The sequence below is a fragment of the Gossypium hirsutum genome, chromosome D08, assembly GCF_007990345.1.
Source record: "Gossypium hirsutum isolate 1008001.06 chromosome D08, Gossypium_hirsutum_v2.1, whole genome shotgun sequence".
Lineage (NCBI taxonomy): Eukaryota > Viridiplantae > Streptophyta > Magnoliopsida > Malvales > Malvaceae > Gossypium > Gossypium hirsutum.
Window position 1 is genome coordinate 69,231,076 of NC_053444.1, and position 27,208 is coordinate 69,258,283.

General features: G+C 35.9%; 7 protein-coding genes, 1 long non-coding RNA gene and 1 other non-coding gene across 12 annotated transcripts; 7 read left to right on the forward strand and 2 right to left on the reverse strand.

Moving 5' to 3' along the window:
• Positions 1–1,052: 1,052 nt before the first annotated feature.
• On the forward strand, positions 1,053–3,498 carry LOC107948708 (40S ribosomal protein S12). Its single transcript, XM_016883338.2, is given in 5 exon segments — positions 1,053–1,536; positions 1,653–1,696; positions 2,681–2,969; positions 3,093–3,158; positions 3,259–3,498. Coding segments are annotated over 4 exon segments (417 nt in total). The 5' UTR covers positions 1,053–1,536; positions 1,653–1,688; the 3' UTR covers positions 3,313–3,498.
• TRNAT-AGU (transfer RNA threonine (anticodon AGU)) lies at positions 1,328–1,401 on the forward strand. Its single transcript has one exon. It is a non-coding gene; the product is annotated as a tRNA-Thr (tRNA).
• Positions 3,499–4,124: 626 nt separating the features above from the next.
• On the forward strand, positions 4,125–9,673 carry LOC107940053 (ubiquitin carboxyl-terminal hydrolase 23). The gene is made up of 11 exons (XM_016873460.2): positions 4,125–4,668; positions 5,025–5,139; positions 5,341–5,451; positions 5,720–5,892; positions 6,082–6,408; positions 6,690–6,815; positions 7,246–7,866; positions 7,956–8,129; positions 8,219–8,852; positions 9,000–9,096; positions 9,247–9,673. Exons 1-11 carry the CDS (start codon positions 4,327–4,329, stop codon positions 9,404–9,406), a joined length of 2,880 nt encoding a protein of 959 aa, XP_016728949.1. The 5' UTR covers positions 4,125–4,326; the 3' UTR covers positions 9,407–9,673.
• A 612-nt stretch (positions 9,674–10,285) lies between these two features.
• LOC107940065 (uncharacterized) lies at positions 10,286–13,140 on the forward strand. The gene is made up of 8 exons (XM_016873476.2): positions 10,286–10,808; positions 11,099–11,140; positions 11,677–11,759; positions 11,842–11,943; positions 12,030–12,244; positions 12,337–12,431; positions 12,510–12,749; positions 12,842–13,140. Exons 1-8 carry the CDS (start codon positions 10,667–10,669, stop codon positions 12,886–12,888), a joined length of 966 nt encoding a protein of 321 aa, XP_016728965.1. The 5' UTR covers positions 10,286–10,666; the 3' UTR covers positions 12,889–13,140.
• An 86-nt stretch (positions 13,141–13,226) lies between these two features.
• LOC107940064 (APO protein 2, chloroplastic) lies at positions 13,227–15,950 on the reverse strand. Of its 4 annotated transcripts, none has more exons than XM_016873473.2 (4): positions 15,763–15,950; positions 15,401–15,543; positions 14,648–15,000; positions 13,227–14,214 (listed from the first exon to the last, which is right to left on the reverse strand). In XM_016873473.2, the coding sequence occupies exons 1-4, from the start codon at positions 15,791–15,793 to the stop codon at positions 13,383–13,385; spliced, it is 1,359 nt and encodes a 452-aa protein (XP_016728962.1). In that variant the 5' UTR covers positions 15,794–15,950; the 3' UTR covers positions 13,227–13,382. The 4 variants fall into 4 exon arrangements, with proteins under 4 accessions (XP_016728962.1, XP_016728963.1, XP_016728964.1 ...); XM_016873474.2 differs by having other exon boundaries at positions 15,401–15,498; positions 15,763–15,939; XM_016873475.2 differs by having other exon boundaries at positions 15,401–15,482; positions 15,763–15,895.
• Positions 15,951–17,384: 1,434 nt separating this feature from the next.
• Positions 17,385–18,249, forward strand: LOC107940051 (agamous-like MADS-box protein AGL80). The gene has a single exon (XM_016873457.2). The coding sequence runs from the start codon at positions 17,401–17,403 to the stop codon at positions 18,163–18,165; it is 765 nt and encodes a 254-aa protein (XP_016728946.2). The 5' UTR covers positions 17,385–17,400; the 3' UTR covers positions 18,166–18,249.
• A 1,065-nt stretch (positions 18,250–19,314) lies between these two features.
• Positions 19,315–22,505, reverse strand: LOC121220024 (uncharacterized). The gene is made up of 3 exons (XR_005917094.1): positions 22,376–22,505; positions 20,098–21,378; positions 19,315–20,013 (listed from the first exon to the last, which is right to left on the reverse strand). It is a non-coding gene; the product is annotated as an uncharacterized lncRNA (long non-coding RNA).
• LOC107940069 (uncharacterized) lies at positions 22,152–24,600 on the forward strand. Its single transcript, XM_016873479.2, has 4 exons — positions 22,152–23,143; positions 23,598–23,668; positions 23,778–24,168; positions 24,256–24,600. Exons 1-4 carry the CDS (start codon positions 23,024–23,026, stop codon positions 24,448–24,450), a joined length of 777 nt encoding a protein of 258 aa, XP_016728968.1. The 5' UTR covers positions 22,152–23,023; the 3' UTR covers positions 24,451–24,600.
• Positions 24,601–24,804: 204 nt separating this feature from the next.
• On the forward strand, positions 24,805–26,568 carry LOC107940068 (uncharacterized). Its single transcript, XM_016873478.2, has 5 exons — positions 24,805–25,257; positions 25,337–25,436; positions 25,535–25,634; positions 25,707–25,795; positions 26,064–26,568. Exons 1-5 carry the CDS (start codon positions 25,032–25,034, stop codon positions 26,374–26,376), a joined length of 828 nt encoding a protein of 275 aa, XP_016728967.1. The 5' UTR covers positions 24,805–25,031; the 3' UTR covers positions 26,377–26,568.
• The last annotated feature ends 640 nt before the right edge of the window (positions 26,569–27,208 follow it).

The following is a 27,208-nucleotide window of genomic DNA, read 5'->3' on the forward strand; positions in this document are numbered from 1 at the left end:
AAGAGTTTCTGCCCCGCCAAGCAACGGCCTTGTTTTTTTCCCTTCAAAGTCTGGTCTTTTATAAGCAAAAGACGACATCATCATCATCATAGCCTCATTTGGAGAGAGAAGAAGAAGAAGAAGGGAAGAAACAAAGAACAGAAACAGAAACAGAAGCAGAAGGCCATAATAATAGCGATGGAATATTTTAGTTGTAAGAATAAGACAGCGGTAAAGGGCTGTTGTGGATGAAGAAGATGGAGGAGGTGAAATCATAGGCTCCGCTGTCGATCAGAGGAGTTGGGTCAACCGCCCTTGTGAAACCAGCCACCTCCTCTGAGAGCAAAGCCTCTTTCTTTAACTAATGTGTCTTTCCAAACCCTAAACAACTCCCTAGTCCCTACCCACTTTATTTACCACTATCTTTTACCTTTACTCCTCTCCTGTCTTGTCCTCCTTTCTGTTTTTTCCATATTTATCCTCCTTTCATTTCTTGACAATTTAATATTCTAAAATTCATACAAATTAGTATAGCCATTATTTCATCTATTCTCATTTCTCACTATGTTAAATGGAATCAAAATTTAACTATTTGGTAAAATATTCTTATCAATTTAATTATCTTAAGTTGATTAATGATATTCGTAAAGGAAAAAAAATATTGATTCTAATGATTACTCCACCAAATAAAAGTAACCTTTGTAAATTAATTATTGATTTTTCATAATTCACATAATTTTCATCCTGTTTTATAACACCTTAGATTTGAGATATCAAACAAACAAAAAAGATAAATAATGTAGTGTGATTTTTAAAAAAAAAGTTGACATTTCTTTATTATAATGAACAATGATGTTAAGTAATGGTATACAAAGCGAAGGTATCGAAAGTAATGGTGTCTACTAGTCCAGTCATCCATGTCACCTTGTGCGGGCATTAGAAATGGAAAGCATCTCATTCATCAGCTCACCTTCTTTCCCACTACCTTTTATTCTAACTCCTAAAGCTATTCCAACTTTCCAGCTCAATATAACCTCATTCATTTAGACCTAAAGTTGAAGAAGTGAGAGAGTTCAACTCCATCTCCATGGCTTATCCTCTGAACTGTCTATGGCAAATATGGTTCGATGATATTACTAACCATTTGCACTAAATATTAGACATAAACAATCGGACGGCGGAGAAGAACGGGTACTGAAGATGGCTGGTCTGGTTGCGAAGCAGCCGATGACAAGCGCATTGTAGAAGTTGACGAGAAGGTCCATGGTCTCCCAACTGATCGTCGTATTCATTTGTGGATGCGTGTACATGTCGATATCTTATAAACTCAAGAGCCAGTTAACAAGAAGCTTTCATAGCTCAGTTGGTTAGAGCACCCGTTTAGTAAGCGGGAGGTCTTCAGTTCGACTCTCAATGAAAGCAGTTCGTTCATTCTTACCTTATCTGTTTTTTTTGAGGGCAAAATATCGAAAAATATGGTTGCGGAATAAAATTAGATCCTCCTCGCCACTCACTAGGTTAGTTGTGGTTGCCGCTCTTCGTTTCTTTCATTCCCAGGTTAGCCCCCTTCATTGGGTCTTTAAATCTTATTCTTGCTACTTCATTTCTTTTTGTGTTTTTTTCCCTTTGATCTTTCACTAAAGGGATCTGCTTCGTTGCCTTTTGTCTACCAGGAAGCAGAGCTTACGATCACAACTTGAGCTCAAAAAATGTCAGGGTAAGTGAATACTTTTTTTCATCTCTAAAAGTTCAAGGCCATGTTTATTAGAAGAATATCAATGGTTTTTGCCATAAATTTTGATCCGGTTGTTGGGTTTGTTTTAGATCTCCATTTGATTTGAAATTGTTTGCATTTTTCATTATATAGGCTTTGGGTTTTGTTTGTTTAAGTGCGGAAATAAGTTGCTGTGGTGTTTTATTGTAATGATCATATAGTTTGCTTTGTATTTTATTTGAGATGATCTGCATACTTGGTTTCACTTGTTTGTTTTGTTCTAGAAATTACAAGTACCGAATTCGAAAATTTGGATTTTGATTTCTTTTGGCATATAAATTGTGAGAATGAAATAGCATTAAGTAGTGTATAAATTAGTCAAAGTTTAATTTAAGTATTGTTGAGGGGAGGTTGGTCTTGGACCCTCAGACAGTGGAGGTATTGTGCCTGGGGTGTCTATGCTCGCTTTTAGCCCTGTGTTCTGTTTCCTTACTCGAAGGAGAGCCCAACGGGTTCACGAAGTTTGGGTAGCGTCTCGCCACCAAGGAAATGTGAGCATTTGGCCGTCCGTGGCTAAAACTGAGCATAGACACTCTGGGCACAATAGCTTTACTGTTTGAGGGTCCGAGACCAACCTCCCCTCAGGAAGTATGTATTAGAAAGGTTTAAAATACATGAATTTCAAGTCACATGTATCTGTAGGAATCATGGATTTGGAAAATAATGATGAATGTTGCATTTATATTTGTGTTTTGTGTATTTGTTTTCGAATCATTCCATTTTGCTACATCTAGATATTAAGCCTTATTTGGATTCCATTTTTCCCAACATATATTTTTGGCAGCTTCACAACCCATCATGATCCCCCAAACTTCTGCTTCTGTCTTTATTTGTTTCTTTGAAAGATGTGATGCTTTTTTATTCGGTTTTTAGTTTTTACTTCATCTGTACGTGTTTACATTGTATTCTACCTTATTGTTTTTGCAGAGAAGAAGTTGCGGTTGCCCAACTGGACGCAGCAGCAGTCATTGGTGAGCCAATGGACATTAACACAGCCTTGCCACTTGTGATTAGGAAGTCAAAAGCTCACAGTGGGCTTGCTTGAGCCTTACACGAAGCTGCCAAAGCAATTGAAAAACACAATGCGCATCTTTGTGTTATAGCCGATGACTGTGATCAGCCAGATTATGTTAAACTGGTTAAGGCCCTCTGCGCTGATCATAATGTTAAAATGCTACGTGCCCCCAGTGCCAAAGCTCTCGGCGAGTGGGCTGGTGTAAGTAAATTCTCATCACTCAGTTATTGAGCACGAATTATTTATCTTTTGCTTATGCAACCGAATTGAAAGAGCCATAACCCATTACTGTAAATGCTAAATGTGCTTCATTGATGCATGCAGTTATGCAAGATAGATTCCGAGGGGAAAGCAAGGAAGGTAGTTGGCTGCTCTTGTGTAGTTGTCAAGGTATGGACATATTTGTTGATCCAATCCATTTTTCTTTCTTTAACCTCATTTTTTATTTGTATTTATGAATGTCGGGATTTATCTTATTCTTATCTTGCAGGATTACGGTGAACAACACGAGGCTGTTGAGGTTGTTCAGCAGCACAAGGATTAAGCAAATTAGAGGATGGTTCCTTTTTTTTTTTGTAGAAGCAGATTTTTGTTTTGTGTTTTATGGATTTGATAGTGAACAACAGACCAATGATGTTGAGCTTCTTTGAGAAATGTTGCAATGCTGAGTTGCTGCCTTGCTGGTGTGGTTGATTGAAATATATATAAATTCATGGGGTTGTGGTTTTAATAAGTTGCTCTGATTTTTCATTGTTTTTAAGCTAAAAATATCAAGTACATCCTTGTATTAGAAGATGTAATATAAGTTGGATTGTATTTTATCTTCTTTAATTAATTTTTGTATTTTAAATTAAAGAGTAAATTGATTATTATTACAACAGAATAAATGAATGAAATTTTTAATAAAAAAATTAAAATTTTAATTTAATATGTAGAGATTAATTTATTAATTTTTTAATAAAGAGGTAAAATACAATTTTAAATGGTTGTATCGTACTTTTACATTGTTTTTAAATATTGGCATTAAATTTAATGAATGTTGAAATATATTCAAGATATAATTTTTTAAATATATTCGGAATACATAAAAATATTGGAAAATAAATTAATATACTTTTGCCTATGTATTTATCAAAAAAAAAATCACCAAAGAAAAAATTTTAAAATTGTATTTGTAATCGGAGATTTTATAAAATTTACTTTTAAGGAAATTTGACGCCAGTCAATTCTTTGAACTCCACACAACGTGGCGGTTCCCCATTGGTTGTTTCCAAACGCGTTGTACCAGGAAAAATTCTAATCAGCTGCGTCGCACTCCACGCTAACCAAAAAAATTCAACAACCAATTAAAAAAGTATTAAAATTTAATTTTGGGGTGTTTGCTGTAGGGTTTAATAGTGAGCTTCGTCTCTCTCTCTCTCCCTCTTTCGCAGAAGCCGAAAAAGCTCTCTGCTTTATTATCATTTTTTCTTTTTTGCATTTTTTTCCACTGAAAAATTCTCTTCGTTGGAACTGAAAACGGGGACGGAATTTATAGGCTAACAATCTTTTTATTAACATGGAAGCGACGATGATTAGTAACTCGGAATTGAGAATCGAAGCTGAAATGGAGGAGCGTTCGGATCTTGGAAACGGGTCATTGGATTCTGCTTCTATCAGTTTTGACATTTCTAAGAAAAAGATCGAGTTTCATCCAGCGAGGAAGCCCTTTAATGCGTTTAAAAGTTTCGACGATGGGGATTTTAGAATCGAGACGCTGAACACTGGGTCGGATACGAAGCGTGTAAACGGGGTGGGATCTGATCTATTGAGTGCTAAAGGAAGGAAGGCTGATGGGACGGATAAGTGGGAGACTGGTTTGGATCCAATTCTCGGTTTGAAGATTAGTTTTCGTAAAATTGTAAGCTTTTATTTCGAGTTCTATTATCTTGGTGGCGTTTAGTATTTGCTTAATTTTATGAATTTATTGAAATTCCATCCTTTTTCTTGTCTTGTTTTGGATATTTCATGAATGGTTAAACTGGGTTACTTCTTTGAGCTTGCTTCTATATAGAATACAGTTTTTGGTTATTTTTATGGCTCTTTTATATCATTTGAGCTTTCTTGGTCTTCTGAAAATAATATGAAGTGTCTTCAATCAAATTAGTAAACTTAGTCTTCAGTGTTGGATTTTGTTGTTGTTATTATTGGAAAATGCTAATATAGGTGTTTTGTTTTAATTAATGAAGCCACTAACAGGGTTTTCAAAATTGACAGGGTGCTGGTTTGGAGAACCTTGGAAATACATGTTTTCTTAATTCGGTATTACAATGTCTGACATACACAGAGCCTTTGGTAGCTTATCTACAAAGTGGCACACATCAAAGTTCTTGTGAGCAAAACTATGATCTTTTCTCTCTATTGTTCTTTTCTTCCTGTTATGCGGTACAATATAGACTAGTGTTTTGATTTATGTGCATCAATGTCTATGCATATGGTTTTGGTGTTCCGGCCTTAATGCTAGTCTAGTTTTACATGTCATGTTTATGTATTTTATTTCTGATTATGTCCATGTTCCAATTGGTTTATGAAGGCCGTATTGCTGGGTTTTGTGCCTTATGCGCTATCCAGAAACATGTTAACCGTGCTCTACAATCAACTGGGAGGATATTGGCACCAAAGGACCTGGTCTCAAACCTACGCTGTATCCTTTTTGTGTGTCATATCACTGACTATTCTGATATTCAGCTGAGGTGCATGAAAATTTTGCTTGTTAATCTCTACCCAACAGAGATTAGGTTTGGCAATGCTGTTAGCTATAAATATCTGAAATTCATTTGAGGGAGTTATTTGTTTAAAAACACAAATTTAAACCTGACGTAGCATTGATATTAGTGGCTAATTATTGTTTCACCTGATTTAAGACATTTTGCTCTTTAGTTACCGAATTTGTGATCTTAACTCATGGTTAGGCATATCTCGCAACTTCCGAAACTCTCGACAGGAGGATGCACATGAATACATGGTAAACCTTCTAGAATCCATGCACAAGTGCTGCTTACCTTTAGGAGTATCAAGTGAATCCCCTAGCTCTTATGAGAAGAGTTTGGTGCACAAGATCTTTGGAGGTCGCCTTTGTAGTCAGGTACATTTTTTCTTGCTGAACTATGATCTGACCAAATTGTAAATAGTTCTGCCAGATCTTGACAATTTTGGACATGTTGCAGTTATGCAAGAAATATTGGTGCACTTAATAAATATTCAAAGTTTGTTTAAACTTATTATGAACTGATGCTCCCACACATTATTCAATAGCTTCTTGTTACTTCTTCAGGTTAAATGCATGCAGTGTTCTTACTGCTCCAACACATTTGATCCCTTCCTAGATTTAAGTCTTGAAATAGTCAAGGCAGATTCCTTGCATAAGGCACTTAAGAATTTCACTGCTGCGGAGCTTTTAGATGGAGGAGAGCGGCAGTATCAGTGCCAACGCTGCAAGCAGAAAGTTAAGGCAATCAAACAGCTGACAGTTTACAATGCACCTCATGTACTTACCATCCATCTGAAGAGATTTCGTGCATATGATTTTGGGCAAAAGATTGACCGCAAAGTTGAATTTGGTCCGACCTTAGACATGAAGCCTTTTGTCAGTGGTTCCAATGTGAGTAAGCATTTGTTGAATACTGTTACTTTTCTCTGTTGAGTGTGTTTGTAGGCTATCGAAGCCATTCTTTGTGAGGCACAAAAAGTAGTATCAATAGAATAATGCAATGCCATATGAGTTTCTTTCTCTTAAGACTTTTAAGGGGCCGTGATCCTAGGAAGAAGTTTACTGTTCAGTTGCTATTTATTCTGTTTGATTTTTAATCCATTATGCAATATGTACAGCATTCTGCTGTGAGGAACCTAGGCTTGAAAACCTAAGTTTGTTGGACTTGGCAGGAAGGAGATTTGAAATACACTCTTTACGGTGTTCTGGTTCATTGTGGATGGAGCACTCATTCTGGTCACTACTACTGTTTTGTTCGCACATCAAGTGGCATGTGGTACTCCCTTGATGACAACAGGGTACTTGAAACTACTATTTTCCTTTTAGATTTTTTCTTTCTATTAGAATGCTAGTAGGGTTTATCAGTGAGTGGTGGTTATTGTCTTCTTATTTGGAAAAGGATCAAGATGCTGAAATGTTATTGACCATGTTATTTTTGCAAGCTGTGGAAGCTCATTGTTACCTTTGAGTCACGTGGCTTACTGTGCTATGTTTTTAAGTTGCAAGAGATGTCCACTATTAGAACTGGATGGCTACTTCAACCTTTTCGAATATGACATGCTATATAGATTTATATCATTACATGTAATTGGATTATGAGAGATTTAAGGGTGGAGATGAAGAACTGTTTTTCTTTCTTATTCCATTACTTGAAGGATTCCTTTCTAGGAGCATTATTGTTGATCTTGGGAATGAGCCTTCTTATTTGTTTCAAATATAATGCAACAGGTTGTCCAGGTCAGTGAGAGGACTGTTTTGGAGCAGAAAGCTTACATGTTGTTCTATGTTCGTGACAGAAGAAATACTGCTCCAAGAAAAACTACTGGTATTCTTCAGAGGGATAACTTAAAAGCAAATGTTAATGGAAGGTCTGTTTTAAATCAAAATCTTAAGGAGCATATGCAAACTTGTTCCGTTGGTAAAAAGTTAAGTGCTTCAGGCACTTGTGCTGCTATGACTCCGAAGGTTATTGTTAATGGTGACTTGTCAAAGGAGACAATCATGAAGGAAGTGCCATCTCTGCAAAACCATGTAATGGCAGAAGGTTCAGTGCTCAAGGAGTCTTTTTTCCCCCCTTTCAATGTGCCATCAAAAGACTCATCAGAAGCATGTTCTTCAAATCTGGTTCAAGGTGAAGACTTGCAACCATCAGCTTGTTCTGTAGGTGGGAATCTTGGCAGTTCTAAAACAGAAAATTCAACTGTTACTACTGGTGGCAAAGATAGTGACTGCAATGAGAGGGGAAACACTAAAGGTGGTTTTGAAATCCCAGTGACCTTATCACCCAATTGTGGTGGTTTCCAGAACTCGGGCACTGCAAAGATCGCGAGTAAAGAGACCCTGCAGAAGGTAAATATGCATGTTTTATTCCCTACACAGGCTTCTGTCATGGGCAGCATTGACACCTGTTTCTAATTTCTACACGTTTATGACTGCAGATTAGTTGTGCTTCAAAGATTGAGGTTTCAAGCACTGTTGCACTAGAAGATTTGATAGGAAAAGCAGTGAAGAAAGTTCCTGGTAAAGCTCTATCTATGAGTACTACTAGTGAAACATCAAAGAATGCTCAGGCTACTATGTCTCTAGATAAGCCAATTTGTAACGGTAGTCAGGTGAATATATATCTTATTCAGTATTTGCCACTAGTAATAATAGTAGTACTTGTATATTGATTTATGGTTTTTTCCCTTACCATTTCCAGGCAGGAGATGTTTCCAGCCACAGTACCATTGATAAGACACTGAATGAGAGGGGAGACAATAGTAGCGAAAAGAAAATTTTCAAATCCCCTTCGAGCATTCCAAATGGATCTTTGGAAATTAAAGCACCCTGTAAAAAGCCAACGAAGAAGCATCTGAAGCGTCAGCTTAGAAACATGCATATCGGTATAAAATTAAAAATTTTCAGGGCATCTCTTCACATGCACAGCAAGAAGAAACATAAAAAGAGCAAGAAACGCACATTGAAGGCCCATGTTCTTTTAAAAGAGAATTTATTGGATAAGGATTGTTTTCCCTCTGATCTAGGGTCATCTACATCTGAGAAATTCAGCACAATCAGTTTGGGTTTGATTCATCATAGGAGGAAAAAGGCAGCAAATAAAAATGTTAACATTAACTCCGGTTCTTTGATGAATAATATAAATGGAGAAGTTAAAGAGAGGATTTATCAGAATGGTACTGTTCTTGCAAGTGATCAGCAAGCAGAAGGGAGTTCTGGCTCAGTCTTAGAAGCAAATTGGCATAATTCAAGAGAAATTGGTTCGTTTAAAGATGGAAAAACAGGCTCATCTCCAAATAGGCATGTGCTTACCAAAGGTCTGGGGGAGACTGCTGGTGCGTGCTTGTCGAAAATATCTATTTCATCAGCTTTTTTTGCCACGTACTTTTGAAATTCATTTCTCATGTGCATCATCTGCATTTATTTTTTGTTATGCTCCCATTCCATTCATGTTATTCTTTGGGCTGTTTTGCTTGCTGCAGTTGCCAGATGGAATGATATGGACAAAGTATCTCCTGCTCAGACCATAGAAGCAAATGATTCGGAAAGTAAAGGAATTGGTTATGTTCCAGATGAATGGTGAGCGAACATAGATGTATTCTTTATAAGTTATGAGCTTCAACTGCGAGTTCCATTAAGATCCAGAAAAGAAAGTGCTTTCCTGATTTTCTGATAGCATTGTCTGGTTTGAAGCTTGTAATCTCCTAATGCCTGTTTAAACTTGTACAGGGATGAAGAATATGACAGGGGTAAGAGGAAGAAGATAAGGCAAAATAAGCACAAGTTCGGCGGTGCAAATCTTTTCCAACAAATCGCCACCAAGAAAACACGGTTTAAGAAGGCTAAGTTAGACCATTCTAAATCAGAAAACCGACCATTCAGGATATGAAGTAAATCCATTATCAATTTGGAGCAATTTTGACCTGTCTGTCTGCTGTTATAGTTTATGCAGTAATTCTTGCTCTCTTGTTGACATGAGCTAAATTGTATTTTGTAACCAGGAGAGTGTTTAAAGTGGAGAAAAAAAAAACATCAGATAATTGTAGTTTTTCCTATTCCTTTTCCTTTTCTGAAGTTTCTTCATTAGATAGTTGTAGTTTGGGACACACGGACGAAAAGGACCTGTTCTATGGAATAAAGAACTTGTGATAGTAAATTTTGGTCTATTATTAGTGTATGTCAAGTCCAATGCTGCTAAATTTTAGGTTAATAATACTAACTTTTCCTACAAGTTGTCAAATTTACATTCGATGCTTCAAACTGGAAGCTATTCAACAAGAAAGCGTTAAGCATCTATTCATTGGGACTTCCGTCAAAGCTCAAGAACATGTATTTTTTTTCAGTTGATTTACAAACATATTTAGGATCTTGTATTAAAAGTTGGATTGTAATTTTTTTATTGAAAAAATGAGCAGTACAAATAGATAATTTTTAATGAAAATATTATTTATTATAGTGTAATTCAATTATTTTTTAAATGGGGAACAAAATATAATCTAAGTTTAGTATAGTGCTTACTTTTACCAAATAAAAAAAAAACATCTATTCAGTGGTTACTGTTAAAATCTAGTACAGAGCTTAGCAGAACTACATAGTACGCACTACGCAACATACGGCTTGGAAACTTTCTAGGCTTTTTCAGACAATGTATGTGTGAAATTGGACTGGACTGAAAACCTGAAAAGCCTCCAAAGGATTCAAAATTAAAATCCAAGACCCAATGCTTTAAGATATGCCGAAAGCCCAGTTATACTTTCACGGTTTTTTGGGTTAATTTTGTTACAATCCAATGTTTTGAGCTAAAAGTGGAAAAATTCCTGCTTCATACTAGTAACACCAAGTTGCAGTAATGCTTGGAAGGATTTCTGTCTCGTTCAGACATAATTCAGTTTCTCTCGGCTGTTCTGTCTTTCTCTCTCTCTCAACATTTCAACCAACACGTCTTTTTTTTTCTTTGTACCCCTAAATTCCGCAATCTAAGTCAATACAGCTAAACTCACAAGCATGGCATAAGCCTCAACCTTTTGCTTTTAGCTCTTTTTTGACTTTGGGTTTGTTGTTTGATCAATCAACATGTAGTTTTTGAAGATAAACAAATAGATTGAAAGAGAGAAAGAGTGAAAAATTCCCTCGTTTTTCGAATTAAAATATGAGCGTTTCTTTGACTGTAATGACTTTCAACCTGCATGAAGATGAATCAGAAGATAGCCCAAATTCGTGGGAGAAAAGGAGGGATTTGTGCATAAGCGTCATCACTAGTTACTCCCCTATTATTCTTTGTACTCAACAAGGTATGCCCCTCTTCTTAATCTATACATTGGATCTTTGTTCTAGCTGTTTTTTTTCTTGATTTGCATGATCTGGGTGTTTCCTAATTTGACTTTTGGAGGCTGGTTTTATGTTCTTTGAGCTAATCTTTAGATCTTTCGATATTAAAAAACAATTGGTTGGTGAATAGAAACTGATTGAATGTGTTGGAGATTGATTCAAGCTGGTTTAAGCAATTTGGGATCGTCCTTTCTTTGCTGGATCTGATTTTATTGTAATTGTTATCATTTCCATTTTGGGTATTTGCATTCAGGCGTTAAATCTCAACTGGATTATCTTCAGCAGGGTTTGCCAGGTATATAATCTACCAATTTTTAGCCTAATGTTGAGCAGTATAATATATAAATCTTACACTCAAAGTATATTCTAACTACACCAGATAATGAGATTTAGAATTTCAGATTTATGCTTAAGCTTTTGTTGTTATTTCTTGTTAAAAGTATCATATCATGGAGGCCCTTCTCTTAAAAAATTTATTCATTTTTACTGTTAAAAATTGGTCCTTGTATTTTAGCATGAGATACACATACAAGGTGACACTATTTGGTTATTTTGTCAGCCATTCCAGTTTTTAACAATAGAAATGAATGAAAATTTCAATAGAAAAGACCAGTTTGCTCTTTGATCTAGTGTACAGGGTCTGATTTGCTGATTTCTTTAGTAAAGGAGGCAAAATGTAATTTGACACCTAGTACAGTGGCCTCCATGGTATTTTTACTGCTGTTGCTTCTATAAAGTGTGTAAAAGTTCTACAAATTAAATTTCAGTCTCCTGTCATTATCTTATGATTCATGCTGAACATGGATGGGTTTGGTTTTTGACCTTCCTTAGGTTATGATCAGTTTGGAATATCGAGAAAAGGGCCTCAGGATACTTCGGATGAATGTTGTACAATATTCTATGATAAGGAGAAGGTATCTTAGTAGTTTTGTTGATTTCCATGATCAATTATTCCGGGATACAGTTTGCTAACATTTGTTTCAATGTTGATTGAAGGTAGAACTGATTGAAGGTGGAACATTTTGGTTGTCCGAGTCACCTTCTGTTCCTGGGAGTACATCGTGGGGTTCTGTAGTTCCGTGTATTGCAACTTGGGCTATATCCTTTTATATTCAGCTTGCCGCTTGTTGTTACCATTCATAGAAATCCATTGTGTTTATTTATTTCCTTAACGTGATGCACACACGTTCCAAATTAAGGGAGTTGAACCTCCGGGATTCTCATTCCAAGTAGTAAATACTAACATGGATGAGTTCAGTCCTCGTGCTCGTAGACGAAGTGCTTTACTTACGTGGCAACATATTGCATCCTTACCACCTAGCTTACCTGTTGTGTACTGTGGAGGATTTAACACACAGAAGGAATCAACGACAGGGCGTTTTCTTCTTGGGAGATCAAGGTATCTTTATTTGGTGCAAAACCTGTTATGTGTCTCTCGGCGTTGAAGCAAATTCCAATGTTGCTGGCTGTTTTTGTATTATTTCTTTGCAGAGAGCATGGTGTGGTGGGAGACATGAGGGACGTGTGGCCTAATGCTCGGGTGAGGAAAAATGTGTCCCTCATACGCACTTATCATGGCTTCAAAGGTACCCTTTTATACTCCAACTGCTGCTTTAGTAGTGAGGTGTGATGATTCTCGGGACTTAGCAATTTCGTCCTTTCAGGTGACAAACAGGGAGCTCTTGAATTCCTTAAGTTGATATTTCGAGCACTGTGCCTCTGTTGGGACCGACAAACTCAGGATTTACACATAGACTGGATTCTTTTCCGGGGACGATCTCTGATTCCGGTTTTATGTCAAGTGGTCAATGATAACATGGATGGTTATTACCCGTCTTCACACTATCCTATGTTTGCCGAGTTTCTTCTTCCACGTACTGTGAGATTGATCGAACCACCTACAAGTACACAAGATGAAAACTAGAAAGCTATTTGTTTATAAGCTACAATTTTTTTTTTCTACTTTGAAGCTTGTCATATTTTCTTTGTTTATCAGAAAACAGGTCTGTGGCGACCGTGAATTATCCATGGCTTGACAAGTAAATTTTTTCAGTTGTAACAATGTCTTCTCATTTCTCATGGCCGGAAAGGTAGAGGGAAAAAAGGTGAAGAAGGCAATTCAAAATTGGTTCCAATTTGTCTGTTTTCGGGTCAATCACTTAGTCCAGGCAATGGATCAAGGGGGAATATGTCAAAAAAGAAGGGGGAAATCTGCAAATATTCAACTCTTTTGAACCTTTGATTGTCTTTAAAGTTACATTCTTTTGGTTATGGAAATGAGGTGTTGTTATTTAATGAACAACTTTTAGTTGAAACACACATCTTTTCACTTGCAGAAGGAAACATTGTTGCTTGTCTAAATCTTGGCTCTACCCAATCAATCATATAATCACGTATGGTTATTCAGTAAAATAAAAGTAAAAGAATTCATAATAGTGCTTTGCTGCATGGTATAAGCAAGCAAGCTCTACAACCGTCTGATGAACAAATTTACAATAAATGAAGATACGAAATAATGCGCAAAACTCATTCAAGGATCAGACTACCATTTCAGCTTCTCTAAGGCTAGTAGGGATCCCAATATCTAACCTCATGGTTGGTTTATATTGATCGGGCACATCAGCACCAGCCTGCACACAAATTTCCACCACAGCAGGGGCTTGCCCGTAGAAAGACCTGAGCTCACGCTGCAATGGCGGTCCATTTACATCAGGCACATGCCAAACATATCTTGGAGGTATCAAGTCATCCAGCACCGCTGATTGCCAACCGTGTTGCCCATTTCGTTGCTGGTGTTTGTGGGCACCACAATTCTGTGCTTTGTGTCCTGAGGGACCAACATGCACCTCTGGGCAGTATCCACAAACCCTCACAGGATACATCCTCATTAGCTTCTTCGCACCTCTCCTCATCTGTTCCCATGCTTCAAGTGTTTCCTCAGCAAGTTGGATTGTTTCCTCTTCATCACGAGGAGCTACTATCTCTGTATCAGGTATTTCAGTCAATATGGGTTTCAAGGGAGGTTCTGGGACCGGATCTGGTAGTTCACTTTCATCGGCATCAACAAATTCACTTTTACCAATCCGAATGATTGGCTTTCTTCTCCTCTTTGTTGGAAATTCGGGAAGATCGACACCAGCTTGGATGCAGAGCTCAACAACTGCAGGAAGCCGAGGAATTGAGAATCTCTCATCATGACGTATACGCTTTCCAAGGCGATCATATAGGTGGTAGGAATCAACTGGCACGAATACATCTTCAACAGTTGCATATGTCCATTCATGAAGACCCTTACGGATGGAAGCACGGTGACCCCGACATGACTTAAATGGATGCCCAATGGGACCAACATGAATTTCATTACAATAACTGCAAACATGTGAGATCAAGAGATCACTTCAGCATACACATTGAAGGCTGAAATAATCTTACAAAGAGTCAGCCAATCACTTGCAAGACTAGCTAATGTAAGTAAGTGCAGTAATTAATGTGAAAAGTGAGAACATTGATATTACAAGGATACTAAATAATTTCAGTGAGAACATTGATAGCACCTCTAAGATGGCCAAGCGGCATACATGGCACTCATTAACTTTAATGCAAAAAGTGGTCTTTAGATGGATTGGTAGTAAAATGAAAAATATGTAGTAAGAAATATCATGATGTCAAATGCAAAATTTATTTTATAGGTGTCTACTGTTTACATTACAACGAAAGAGGTTATTTTTCACTAAAAACACCGTGCTTTTATGAATAAGGATGTTCGTAAGGACATAAGCAAAGAAGAGGGACAAAAACATACCGGCAAGCATGAACTTTCACCACCTTCAAGAGTTTCTTGAGATTGTTAATTAATGTAATCCTTTCATTGAACACATCGTAGGCAAGGGGTACTAGGCTTTTAACAATTAAGCCATTCTTTGGAGGTGGAACTGGTTTTTTAGGCTGGCCTCTGCTTTTCTTGAACCTCTCCCTAGCAGCTCGCCTCAGCTCCACAATGGGCACGGGGAAGGGCTTCTTCTCTTTCTTGGAATAATAGCGAGGCAAATCCGCATTTTGAGGGTGATCACATCTAATAACCAATGCACATGGTTGATGTAACTTTCTTGATGGTGCTATAGGCTTTGACTGAAGTTTGAGTTTCCCATTCCTATGCTGTGGAATGCACCGATTCCAAAAATATGCATAATATCTGTTAGTTGTATACTAAAACTAACAGAAAATTAAGAAACAAAGAAGAGACTCAAGAATCTCATATTTCATCTGGTATTAAAGAATGATGGTATTAAAATTACGATACTGCTGGATTCTATTCAACATGCCAAGGGTCTGAACTAGACAGTTGTAAGACATTTATAGTTAGATTACTCTCTAAAATCTGCTTGTAAGTTAAATTTATTACCTGTGGCTGTATTGAACAAGGATAAAACATTTCAATAATTGGAAGTTTGAATCAACCATTCTATTGGTTCTTGAGCTGAAGCTTTATTAATTGACAAATGGAAATTCAAAGAGTAAGTTCAGTAGCTAAGTAAGGAGTAAAATGCAAACATACCTGGAAAGAAGAAAGTGAAGTAAGGCTATTGAGTTTCAGAAAATCAGCTCTGGAATGGTATGAAAGCATTGATGGCCCCATTCTGGGAGGCAAACACACTAATTTACCATGAGACAGATAATTCTTGGAATTAAAATCCACCCCTGAAACCATAATTACAATATACTTTTTTTTTAAAAAAAACTCGTATTTTGAGCTTTGATAAGCAAACAAGTCCAAAGCTTTAATAATCTCAAAGAAACTATAAAACCCTTTGGTTGATTAATGAAATAAAGGAGAATGAATTGAAGAATGGAAACCCAGAAAATAGGCAAAGATGGAGAAGAAGCAAATGGATTTAAGAGAAGGAAAGAAAAGCTTACAGCAGCGCATTGAAGAAGGGGAAGCTGACATTTTTACATCAATAGAAACATCATCGTTGATTAACAAAGGGGCTTTCTTTTTTGTAAATATTATCTAAATTCTCAACCTTTCAACAGAATCAGAGATTCAACTAATAATAAGCCATATGCTTTTAACAATTAGCAGGCCATTCATATGGAAAATTTTCTTTAGTTTTAGCCTTATTATTCTTTTTGAAGGCTCCACTAAAGCCCAAGAAGACAAAGTTGTATGGGTCCCGTGGCCTGCTCCAACATCCTATTTCTTCATGTAAAAGAAATGGAAAATTTGAAAGGATAAATATCAAAATTATACTTCAACTTTGATTCAATGAGTAATTTAATATATGAACTTTAATTTTAGTTTAGATATATACATAAAATTTTGATTTTGATTCAATCATACATATTGAAAGGAATGAACACATCAATTTATTTTTATATTATATAAGTATAATTGTTTGTGTATGTAATATATAAACACAAAGTAGTGTTATATCAATAATTATTTTAGTGGTTTGTGAAAATTGAATCAAATGAAAAATAAAATTAAAGTTGATGTATAACATTGCGGATTGAACCGAAATTTTTGTGTAGTTTTAAAGTTTATCCTTTAGAAAAAGAAGTTTGTATTCGGTTATGTTTATTTGCGATACAATAATTTTGTAAAAGAAAAAAAAGGAAAGGTATTCCCAATGTATATAATACATTTTGATTATACAAAATCCAAACACGTTATTATTATTTAAAAAAAATCAAATTATTACATTTCCTAATTAATAATTACACTGATTAGGTAATAAATATTCTAATATGGTTATTATACAACTGCTACATACCATTTATGCATTACAACTTTATTTTTGGTCCACAAATTTGAATTTTACAATATAAATTATATAATGTTCATCCAAGGAATAAATATTTTTTATATACTTTTCTTTTTCCATGGTATTTGTGTCAACAGCTGAAATTTACAATTTATATAAATTTAAATTTCTTTTTTATTGTTTTATGATTAAATGCTATATAATGTCTTTGTGAACAAATGCATTTTATTTTAAGTTGACATCAAGATCTTATCTGGCTAGACTTTTATATATACATTATATATCTGTCATTCCCAAATATATATTTATATATTATTCGTATAATTACGTGACGAAGATAATTTTTTATCCTTTTTTACTTAACAAATCATTTGATATTATATATAATTCATATAAATACATGATGACTTTTTTTATTACATTTATAATTAAATCTACACGAAAATTTAATTATTGTAAAAAAAATCAGAATTAAATTCTATGTAATTATCACATTACAATTTTGACATCCGATGATATCTTCCATATAAATACATGATGAATTTTTTTTATTACATATGACGTTACTTTATGATTAAATCTAAACGAAAACTTAATTATCATAAAGAAAAATCACAATTATATTCTATGTAATTATCATATCCGATGATACCTTCCATATACAAAAATTATTAGATAATATTGAATATTAAATTTGTGTAGATTTTGACTCCCTTCATTTCTATATATAACATAAACTTGCGCTTTGGGTAAGCAATACCTGAGAAAAAAAACCTTTGATTTGCAAGGCATGACGAGAAAGAAAGTGAAGCTTGCCTATATTACCAATGACTCGGCAAGGAAAGCCACCTTCAAGAAAAGAAAGAAGGGTTTAATGAAAAAAGTGAGTGAACTTAGTACCCTTTGTGGTATCGATGCTTGTGCTATTATGTACAGTCCATATGAGTCCCAACCGGAGGTTTGGCCATCGGCTATGGGAGTCCAACGAGTGCTGTCCAAGTTCAAGAAGGTACCCGAGATGGAACAAAGCAAAAAGATGGTGAACCAAGAGAGTTTCCTAGCCCAGAGGATCGCCAAAGCCAATGAGCAGCTCAAGAAGCAGTGCAAGGATAACCGAGAAAAGGAGATGACCCATGTCATGTTCCAGAACCTTAATGGCAAAGCCGGTATCCTTGGATTAAACGTGGTGGACTTGAACGATCTCGCTTGGTTGATCGATCAAAACTTGAAGGAGATCGACAAGAGGGTCGATGCACTTGCTAAAACATCTCTTAATCCCCAAGGCCAAGGGGGTTCATCGTCGTCCGTGACTGTGCCGCCTATGGTAACGCCCGAAGTGGCTAGTACGGGGGACATGGTGCAAGGGGAGGTGAACAACATGGATTGGATGCAGAGGCAACAATGGATCATGGAGCTGATGAATACTAATAATAATCCACAAACACAAACTCATGTGGGATTTAGTGGCGAAGAGACGGTATTCCCATTTGGGGATAAGATTCATAACGTCAACAATGGCCTTTGGTCCAATGCTTTTTTCCCTTGGGAAAAATAGAGTTTCATTTCAATTTTTATTCGTTTGCTTCTGGTATTGCCTTTTATCATTTTATGTGATCAGCATACATATGTGATAGTATTGTGTTTGCTGATCTTGCTCACAGTCATTTCCCTAAATAATGTTCCTTAGGATTCAAACATATGATTATTGTTCAACTTCACATTTGTTATATTATATTATATTATATTATTCTCTTCATTTGGAATTTCTTTTTCTATACTTAAATCTTATTTAATGAACAAAATTATAGATTCATAAATTAGATGTAACTTAACATATATTATTTTCTGATTTAAGAGTTTTAGAGATTAGGAATTGTATTATAAAAACACCAATCAATACTAACATATAATTATATTAAATTTTTATATATAAATGATATAAAACAGACCTAATTAATAAGTTGAATTGATTTTAATTGAGTTTATTTGAATCCCTTAATTTGTGTTGCAAAAGCATTTTTATCCTCATTTGGTTTTGAAGATTAGGGTTAGATTATTTTGGATTCAAATAATTAGGGTTCCTTTTTCAAGTTATTTCATGTTTAAGTTAGAATTGGACAGGTTTAGATTGTTAACTTTTTAAGATCAAATCAAGTTGAGTCTTGTTTGAGTTCAGTATTGAGTTTAGATTAAAATTTATAAGTCTATCTAAAATATTACAAAATATATAAAATATTTTAAAGCTTATATAACGAAAACTATTAAAATTCTAAAACTAATTTAGAATAAATTAAAAAATATAAATGAACTTTCATTCAATGTACACCGATATATAATTGCATAGATGAAATTTTGATTTTAATTTATTGTACAAACTGTAATTGGCACAATCATAGATGTAACACTAATTTATTTTCACTTACTACGTAAAAATAGTTTTATTTATCACAATAGTCAAATTTCATTTTTGATCTCTATCTTTTACCTAAATCTAAGTTGTAATTTCAATACTTAATTTTTAACATAATTTAATTTTTATATTTTTATAATGTTATTTGTTAATCATAATAATTAATATTATTAACTCGATTAAATTACGAAAGTGGTATGAGTGATTATTTGTTTTACTAAAAGGAAGCGGAGATAGTAGTATATCTAAATAATATTGATAATTTATTTGCTTTTTTAATGTTTTGAAAAAAAAAAGAAATACTAATTAAGCAAATGCTCCAAATACTTAGAGTAGAATATTTGCAAGCCAAAAGAGCCACAGCTAGTCGAAGAAGAAGATAATGGCGCTTGCTTGAATGTTTTTCAGAACTTCTAACCTCTGCAATCAAAATTCTCTTGATGATCTTCACAAGCAACATCCCCATAGACAAAAATTCCCACACTGCTACTACACACAAACTGTAACTCCAAATCGTCCTCCAAACTATAGTTATGGAAACAGCAACAAATGTGTATCCACCGTAAGCAACTATGTCGAGAAATGGCACGTCTCCATCTCCGAATGTATGCAGCGTTGCTTCTAGTAGGACTTGGAATAACCAACCAAGCATTCCTTTGTAGCTTGCACACCTAGAGCTTCAGGACTGAACCTGCATTGAAAAACTTCGAGGCTTAACTCGGATCATGCAGTAAGAAGCGACATTCAACAAATACGGGTTCGGAATTCATCTGTAACTAGGATTGTGGCATGGAAAAGCTATTGATTCAATGAAATAAGAGGATTGAAAGGGATAAGTTGGGACTTGCTTTCCACTGATGCCTAAAAAGAAGCCTGCTAGAACTACATATGTGCCAAATGCCATCAATGGAATGTATAGATCAGGTGCATTTACATCATCATAGAAGGCTTGTAAGTTAATGTACTTGTTTCAGTTTCTCTCATCCAATGCCCCTGGATGAAACAAACAAGTTCGAGTCAGTTTCTAAGATGACATCGGGTTGGCGATTCGGAAGCTAAGTATTTACTAGTGCATACCTTATGCAGGAATGGGAACAAGATTAATTTCAATTTATTCATCACATATTGATCATTCACTTTGAAGTAACATCGGCTGAAGGAAAATCACCTACTAAGAAGTTACAACTTCATCTTACATTGCCTTGCACATAAGGTGAGCCTCATCCTAAGAGCTTCGCCCGGTAGGCACCTAATTCGGTTTCGATCAAATCTGTTCCAGCTCCATATATAGCATCAGCAAACGGATCCATTTGCTTCCTTGTTGCAGCAGGCTGGACAAAGATCTGTTCACATCTTCCTTAACCATGTAATAACGTTATATATATATATATTGATGATGGACAGTAGGTCTCTAGTTCTTATCATCAACCAAAAGGACAAGCTAAAGTTCTGAAGGAACAAACTAGAATTTGGCAGCTCGGATTCAGCTGCAAATGGCTCGTTGAAGACTGACATTGCATGATTTCATCAAACATCAAAACTAGTTAAGCTTTGTAATTTAACACTCAAAAACGATGTTCAAAATGAATTGAAACAGGTCGGACGTTGCATTCATGAGCACGAACTGTAGCTGTGAAATATACTCTAGAAACATGCATTATCTAGTTAATTAATTGCCACTTACCTTCTGCTCCCTGTGTATTAAAAATTGCCATTAAAACCTCCAAATTTGACCAACCTCAGCCTTTGTTTGGAATCAAAAGTTTAAGTGCAAATTCCTTCCTGTGGCAACCCGATATTTTCTTTGTTTTGTAATGATGATATATGGCATTCTGATTGATCCGCTTCCCAATGTTACATACTTGCATTGATAGGAGGATCCTTCCATAAACTGTTTTCAAAATTCAAACTACTACGTATTTGGACCTCAACAAGGATGGAATGTTAAACAGGCAAATAGCTTGCTATTACCAGGCTTTTGCAATGTTATAACATTAACCCACAACTGTAAAGGGCTCGGAAACCCAATTTTCATTGACCATGGTTCCTTTGGGCCTTCATATATAGCTTTGACTCTTAAAAGGTGTACAATTGCAGGCAGCGCAGCAGAGTCTATCAGTACAAGTTTGGGTAAGTCATTTGGCTTAGCTTTTCTTCTTTCTTTTTTTGTGGTACTCTGTCAGTTTCAGCTTTGTATAGCATAGGGACCGCTAACAGTGATAACAAAAAATTGTGCATTGACACTTCAACATAACATAACAGATCCTTCCTTCACTTGTTCCAATTTCTGTCTGCAACACCTTCAAACCAAAGGGTACTGTTGGCAGTTTCCTTGGATGTCGCCTTTCACTAAATTTCCTGTTTGAAAAAAATATTTTCACTTCGACGATCATTTGTTACACAAGGCAATTTCATCACCATTATCATTCTCAGCTTCTGGCTATCATTTCTATCACTTTTTTCATATGCAAACAAGATGAGAAAAAGAAAAAGGAACAATCCTGATTTGTAAACAGTAACAATGAGCACTACAAGTCATCAATGGTGGGAGTGGCCACTTTGTTTTGTAGTTGTCATTTAATGACCCACTGCCTTAACTCATAAGCAAAGATACTAGCACTTGATTTTAAGAAAAAGAGCATGCTTAAACAGTTCGAGAGACAATAGAGGAACATAAAAAGTACATTATTTTCCACCTTTTGTCTTCTTTGCTTATCCGATCCATCATTTAAGCGTCTCTTTTTTTTTTTTTTTTGCTTTTTCACCATCCTTTCGAACTTTGTTAAAATATCAATTCAAAGGGGTCTATTTAACTAGAAAATTTCAACTGTCAAGCATTTATGGATGGCTAGGCCTTGGAAAGATAAGATTAGGATGGCCATGGTGTCTGATTCCAGGATTTGGTGGGTTGATTTGTCAAGTAGTACTTGCTAGTTTCATTCAAAAGGTCGTTCAATGAGATTACTAGTTTAACCCTACTGATTTAATAGCAGGGAAACTACACAGGCAGGTAGGCAGCCTGCAAATTGAATTAGATCCTCATCAATTCAATAAGTTGACCGACTGACTGTGACTTTTGGGGTTTATTCCCTTCTTTTTCTTTAATAGATGGTAGGGTTAGAAAGGTGGTGGGGAAGTATTAAAAAAAACATAAATGGGGGAGAAGGTGTGGATGCAGAAACATCCTTGAGAACAAAGAAAAGGGTAGCTTAGGAAATTTATAGACAATGGGCCTGAAATATAATAATAATGGTTAATGTAACTCCAAAAACATTGAAATCCATCATCAGTGTCTAAAAAGTAAAAGGAAAAAAGATGATGACTTTGTGGCAGTCAAAGCCTAAAAATAAGGTACCTTGAGCAACTGAAACACTAACACCAACAGCAGCATCAAGAAGACAAGAAGAACAAACACATCAGGAAACAGCATCATCTTATTTTCTATCCTCGCACACACACACACTGCTTTATTTTCAACAACCAACAGCTCACAGGGACATGGCATGAAAAACAAAGGAAACATGGGGAAAACTCCACACACGCACTCTCCAAGACTCAGTCCACACATCACCCTCTTTCATAAATGGACCAGCTCAGCTCTGCTGGACCAAAGTTTTTATGTAGAAGATAAACCAAAAAGAATAGATAGGGGGATGATAATATAGGTGTCTTCCAATGTGCTCCATCCAACTCTCTCAAACCAATTAAAAACATGTTTACCACAAATACCCTTCTGCAATCCCCCCCAAAAAGTCATCTTCATCACTGTCTCTATTCTCTAAAGATCCCATTTTTTTTTCACCCAGTTATGTGGGCTTCTTTGTCTTGGTCAGAGTTTTCACAGAGTAAACAGGAAGCCAGAACCTTCCTCTCTCTCTCAACACTTTTTCTTTCCTTTTTTATTATTTCTTGCCCTCATCTCTTTATTTCTTGTCAAATACCCTTGTCTCTTTCTCTTCTCCATATTTGTGGGTCTCTTAATCTCATCCCTGTGTTCTGAAACATGAAGAAGATGAAAGGGGTTGCTGCTTCTGTGGAGTATTCTCCATACCCCATATACGAGGACCAAAGGAACAGGTTCAAGCACCACAGCCTTATGCAAGACTTCGACGACTTGTTCAAGGTATTAATTTCTTGCTGCTTGTTTATATTTTTGTTAAATTTTATTAGATCCGGTGTTTTTATTCCTCTTGGATTTGTTTCTTTATTTATTTTGGTATATGTTATTGCCTTCAATCTTCTAAGAATAAGGATTGGATATGATCTTTTGGATCTCTTTTGTTTTGTTTAAATTGATGGTTCTCTGTTTACTGTAACGTTTGATGATAAAAATATTGATTTTTTTTTGTATCAAAATCCTCAAGTTCTTAAAAGTGAGAATATTTCATACTAGTAATTTAAGATCATGGCTTTGTAACACTAAGTCCGAACCGCACTTATTCCTTCAAAAATAGAATTGAAGGCTCATTTACTGTACCAAATTTAACTGCTGTTTTGTTGTTTCTGGAATTATTAGTTCGTTTATACAGTTAAGTCCTCAGTTTTGTTTTAGCTTTTGTTTGCTTTGTGTTCTTCAGGAAACAGAGGCTATGAGAAAGAGATTGCAGGTTTTGAAAGATAAAAAATTGACCCTTTTGGCTGAAGTTCGGTATGATCTTGTACCGCCATAAATTTGTTGGATTTGCATAACAGTACCACTGTAATTTATTAATATAGTGTTCATATTTTGAGTTTCGATCATCTTTTTCGTTCTTAAGGTTTTTGAAACGGAGGCACAAGTTCTTGATGCAAAACCGAACTTCGAACACACCGGCCGAACAAAGCTTTGCGCATTCACAAAATAAGGTGATCAGAAGTAAACTAAATACGGAGGAAAAGAAATCGACCGGAAAGGAACATACTTTGGGGCGCCTAGCTACAGGTTTCGATTTGAACCAGAAGGTAAAGACCAAGGAAACCACTTTAGCTCATCCTTCTCCTATGTTTGACTTAAACCAAAAGCAACAGAAAGTTTTCAGCGAAAAGGAGGAAGTTACTTTGCGAACTAGTTTACCGGCTCTCGACTCATACCAGAAGGAAAGGCCTTATAGCGAAAAGGAGGCTACTGCTCGAAGCATGGCGCCGGTTTTCGATTTAAATCAGATTTCGGTGATCTATTCGTAGTTTAGTATAAATTTGCTTTTTATAATCTTTTCTGTGAGGGGTTAGTTTCTTCTAACTTTTCATCCATTGCAGACAGAGGAGGAAGAAGTGCAAGCTAGTAATAACTCAATGGGAGTAGAGGAATTGAAGAGAAGTTCACTTAGAATTGGAAGTGATGAGCAGCACAATGATATTAAACTATCAGCATGCTGGAACACCGGAAACGGCCCGAACCGAGTCGGAAAACGGAAGATCACGTGGCAAGATCAGGTGGCTTTGAAGGTTTAAGTCTCTTGTGATGGGAAGTGCTTAGCTTTAAAGGGTTTGGGACCTTATTAGTTTAGCTTGCCGCCCTCCTCTGGCTCTATTATTCTCGCTTTTGTAAAAAAAGGAAATATAGTTTGCATCTAATGAATTTATAAAAGATAAATTTGAATATCGATGCTTATCCTAAACCAAAATGTTGTTTAACTTGCGTCATCATTCATGTTTGATTCTTGGAGTAATCGAGAAGTAAATTTGTTGCCTTGCATTTTATTTGTGGTGCGAAACTACTTGTTGAGAGATTCCACAAATTTGTTCAAGTTTTTTTCTCGAATATTCTTTTGGCAAAGCCTCTGTAACATTTTCCATATTTTATAAATTTATTTCATAATGTCATATCAGCGTTAACTTGGCATGTCACATCATCAATTGAAGTTCCTGTCACGTCAGATAAAAATAAAATTTTGTAATTATACCAAAAAATGGCAAAGGCGAAGGACCTTTCTCTCTCTTTCAATTAGAATTTCCCCCAGCACAAGCTACACCATGATGCTTGTGGCTTTCCCTAAAGAATCAAATTCCCTCTTTCTTACCATCTGAGTAAAATGGGTAGAGCCTGCCTTGGATATATGGTGTTTCTTCAACTCACACAAAAAGGCGCTTCTCCTTATTTCATAGACAGCATGTTGAGTAACCAAGTTCAGGATTTGGTGATCCCAAGGGCTTCTTTGGAGAAGCCAAGGCGGTCCATTGGTTCCTCTTATTCTTATTCTAAGCTTCCCGAGGAGCCCATCAAGCTCTCTGTTCGGAAACTGGATGGCTCTTCCTTTGGTACTTTTATCGGGTTTCTTTCGTTTCAGTATGTTGAAATTGTTACATATGTTTGTAACTTTGTTTTTGGTTTCTGTAGATGTTGAAGTTATAAAGTCAGCCACCATCGCCGACCTCAAGCTGGCTGTTCAACACGTGTTTAGTCATATGCCAAAGAAAGGTCCCGGCAAGATTTCATGGTATGTATTCAACAACTCTTCGATTTTGGAGCTTCTTTTATTCATCTTGGCAAAGCACAAAAGGATTTTGATTCATGTGTTATTGACTTATAATGGAGGCCACATGTTTGGGGACATTTTTGCTTGTGCTATGATGGTCAGAAGTTGCTCACAGACACTGATCATATCATTAATTATGGCATCAAGGATGGTGATCAGGTTTGTACATGTTATGTTTCCTCTGTTTTTACAACATAATTTCACATAATGACTTTTTTTTTCCCTCACCAGCTTCATTTTATTAGGCATGTCACTTCCAGCTATAACCTGACAAAGATTCAATCAAAGAGAAGAATGGCTGCCCAAAAACAATCATACTTGTATGGCTATTTAACTTTGTTTTAAGCATTACTTTTAACACCAATAAATAAGAATCTGGTACAAGTAAAAACTGATTTGGCAGGCCTGGCCGCCCTTATTCCCCTCTAATTTCAATTTTTTACAGCAATGCTGCCCATTGATTCTCAAAGTAGTTAGTATTTGTAGACTCTATGGCTTAGATATAGTAAACACGATATATACATGCTTTAATGTTGTCATAATTTCCGTATCAAAACAATGGATGAGGAGACCATTCGAAATATGCAGGTCGATATCAAGCTCAATGAGCACTTTAGCATGTGAACAAAACGGTGAAGAAGATGAAGACGAAGATGATAAGGAGGCTGGGAGATGCAAGAGTGGAAATGACAAGAAGCAAAGTATGATTGTACAACAAGAATGCCAATTTGGTCAGTTATGGAGAGGTTGGTCCTCGCATTCAAAGACGTCAACCATTAGAAGAAAAGGATCAAGCCAAGGCAGGGTTTGCCAGCCTAGAGATGGTCCTGGTTTTGTGGGGAATTTTAGGAAAATCTATCAACTTTGGGGTACTGCTAAATATTCTCCAAAGCCCAAATGAAGGGAACACTCGGAGGTTGCCTATATGTTTTCATTACTGCTACTGTTGCTTTGACTTAGCTTAGCACTAAGGCTGTTTTGTTCTGAATCCTTAACATTATGTTTGTGTCACAACTTTTTAAAAGTTGTTTACTTGCATTATGTTTCATGTTTGATTGTTGGAGTAATGGAGAAACAAATTTATCGGCTTGCATTTTATTTGTTCCTTAGCCTCCTAGTTTTTTTCCATATTTGCTAAGCAATGGGAAGTTGCCGGCGGCTCCCTCCATATTTGTACATGAAGTGGAATTGTCCTCAATGCGCCGGTTGCTTTTCAACTTTTGGCTATCTGCACTTTCAAAAGTCCAGCAAGGTCGAACTAATGGTATTTTAGATTCGGATTTAGCCAAATACCTAGAGTCAGGATCAAAATAAAGGGGATTGCAGCTAGATGACATCAATTAAGGATGACTATATATATAGGCACGGGTGTCGCAATGTGACAACAGGCTTAGTTACAAACTTTGTTGTGTTTTTGTTTCTAAAGAGGCAATAACACACACTAACACTAAGTATTCTGCATACATAATGAGCACCTAGATGAACATTTTGTCAATACCCCCAAAAAAGGGATAGAATGAATCAAGAAATTAAATAAACATCATAGAAAAATACAAAAGGTGTTGTTCCAATAGGGTCGGAAGCGTGTAAATTATTGTACTAAAAAATCACACAAAGTTCAATTCCCAGGGAAGAGAGGTGGATCACATGGATCTCTTAAGTACCAAGTCTTTCCTTAGACAGAATATCCCTTCTATAGTAATTTAATAGCACAATTAAATACTACTATTATA

Coding starts and splice junctions, on each gene's coding strand:
- LOC107940068 (XM_016873478.2), top strand. CDS start 25,032: ATGGGTAGAGCCTGCCTTGGATATATGGTGTTTCTTCAACTCACACAA. Junction 25,258..25,336: donor ACTGGATGGCTCTTCCTTTG/GTACTTTTATCG, acceptor TGGTTTCTGTAG/ATGTTGAAGTTATAAAGTCA. Junction 25,635..25,706: donor GCATCAAGGATGGTGATCAG/GTTTGTACATGT, acceptor TTCCCTCACCAG/CTTCATTTTATTAGGCATGT.
- LOC107940069 (XM_016873479.2), top strand. CDS start 23,024: ATGAAGAAGATGAAAGGGGTTGCTGCTTCTGTGGAGTATTCTCCATAC. Junction 23,144..23,597: donor ACTTCGACGACTTGTTCAAG/GTATTAATTTCT, acceptor TGTGTTCTTCAG/GAAACAGAGGCTATGAGAAA. Junction 23,669..23,777: donor ACCCTTTTGGCTGAAGTTCG/GTATGATCTTGT, acceptor TTCGTTCTTAAG/GTTTTTGAAACGGAGGCACA.
- LOC107940051 (XM_016873457.2), top strand. CDS start 17,401: ATGACGAGAAAGAAAGTGAAGCTTGCCTATATTACCAATGACTCGGCA.
- LOC107940065 (XM_016873476.2), top strand. CDS start 10,667: ATGAGCGTTTCTTTGACTGTAATGACTTTCAACCTGCATGAAGATGAA. Junction 10,809..11,098: donor TATTCTTTGTACTCAACAAG/GTATGCCCCTCT, acceptor ATTTGCATTCAG/GCGTTAAATCTCAACTGGAT. Junction 12,432..12,509: donor CACTTATCATGGCTTCAAAG/GTACCCTTTTAT, acceptor TCGTCCTTTCAG/GTGACAAACAGGGAGCTCTT.
- LOC107940064 (XM_016873473.2), bottom strand. CDS start 15,793: ATGTCAGCTTCCCCTTCTTCAATGCGCTGCT. Junction 15,001..15,400: donor CTTCACTTTCTTCTTTCCAG/GTATGTTTGCAT, acceptor TGCATTCCACAG/CATAGGAATGGGAAACTCAA. Junction 14,215..14,647: donor GTGAAAGTTCATGCTTGCCG/GTATGTTTTTGT, acceptor ACATGTTTGCAG/TTATTGTAATGAAATTCATG.
- LOC107940053 (XM_016873460.2), top strand. CDS start 4,327: ATGGAAGCGACGATGATTAGTAACTCGGAATTGAGAATCGAAGCTGAA. Junction 5,893..6,081: donor GAGGTCGCCTTTGTAGTCAG/GTACATTTTTTC, acceptor TTACTTCTTCAG/GTTAAATGCATGCAGTGTTC. Junction 7,867..7,955: donor GTAAAGAGACCCTGCAGAAG/GTAAATATGCAT, acceptor TTATGACTGCAG/ATTAGTTGTGCTTCAAAGAT.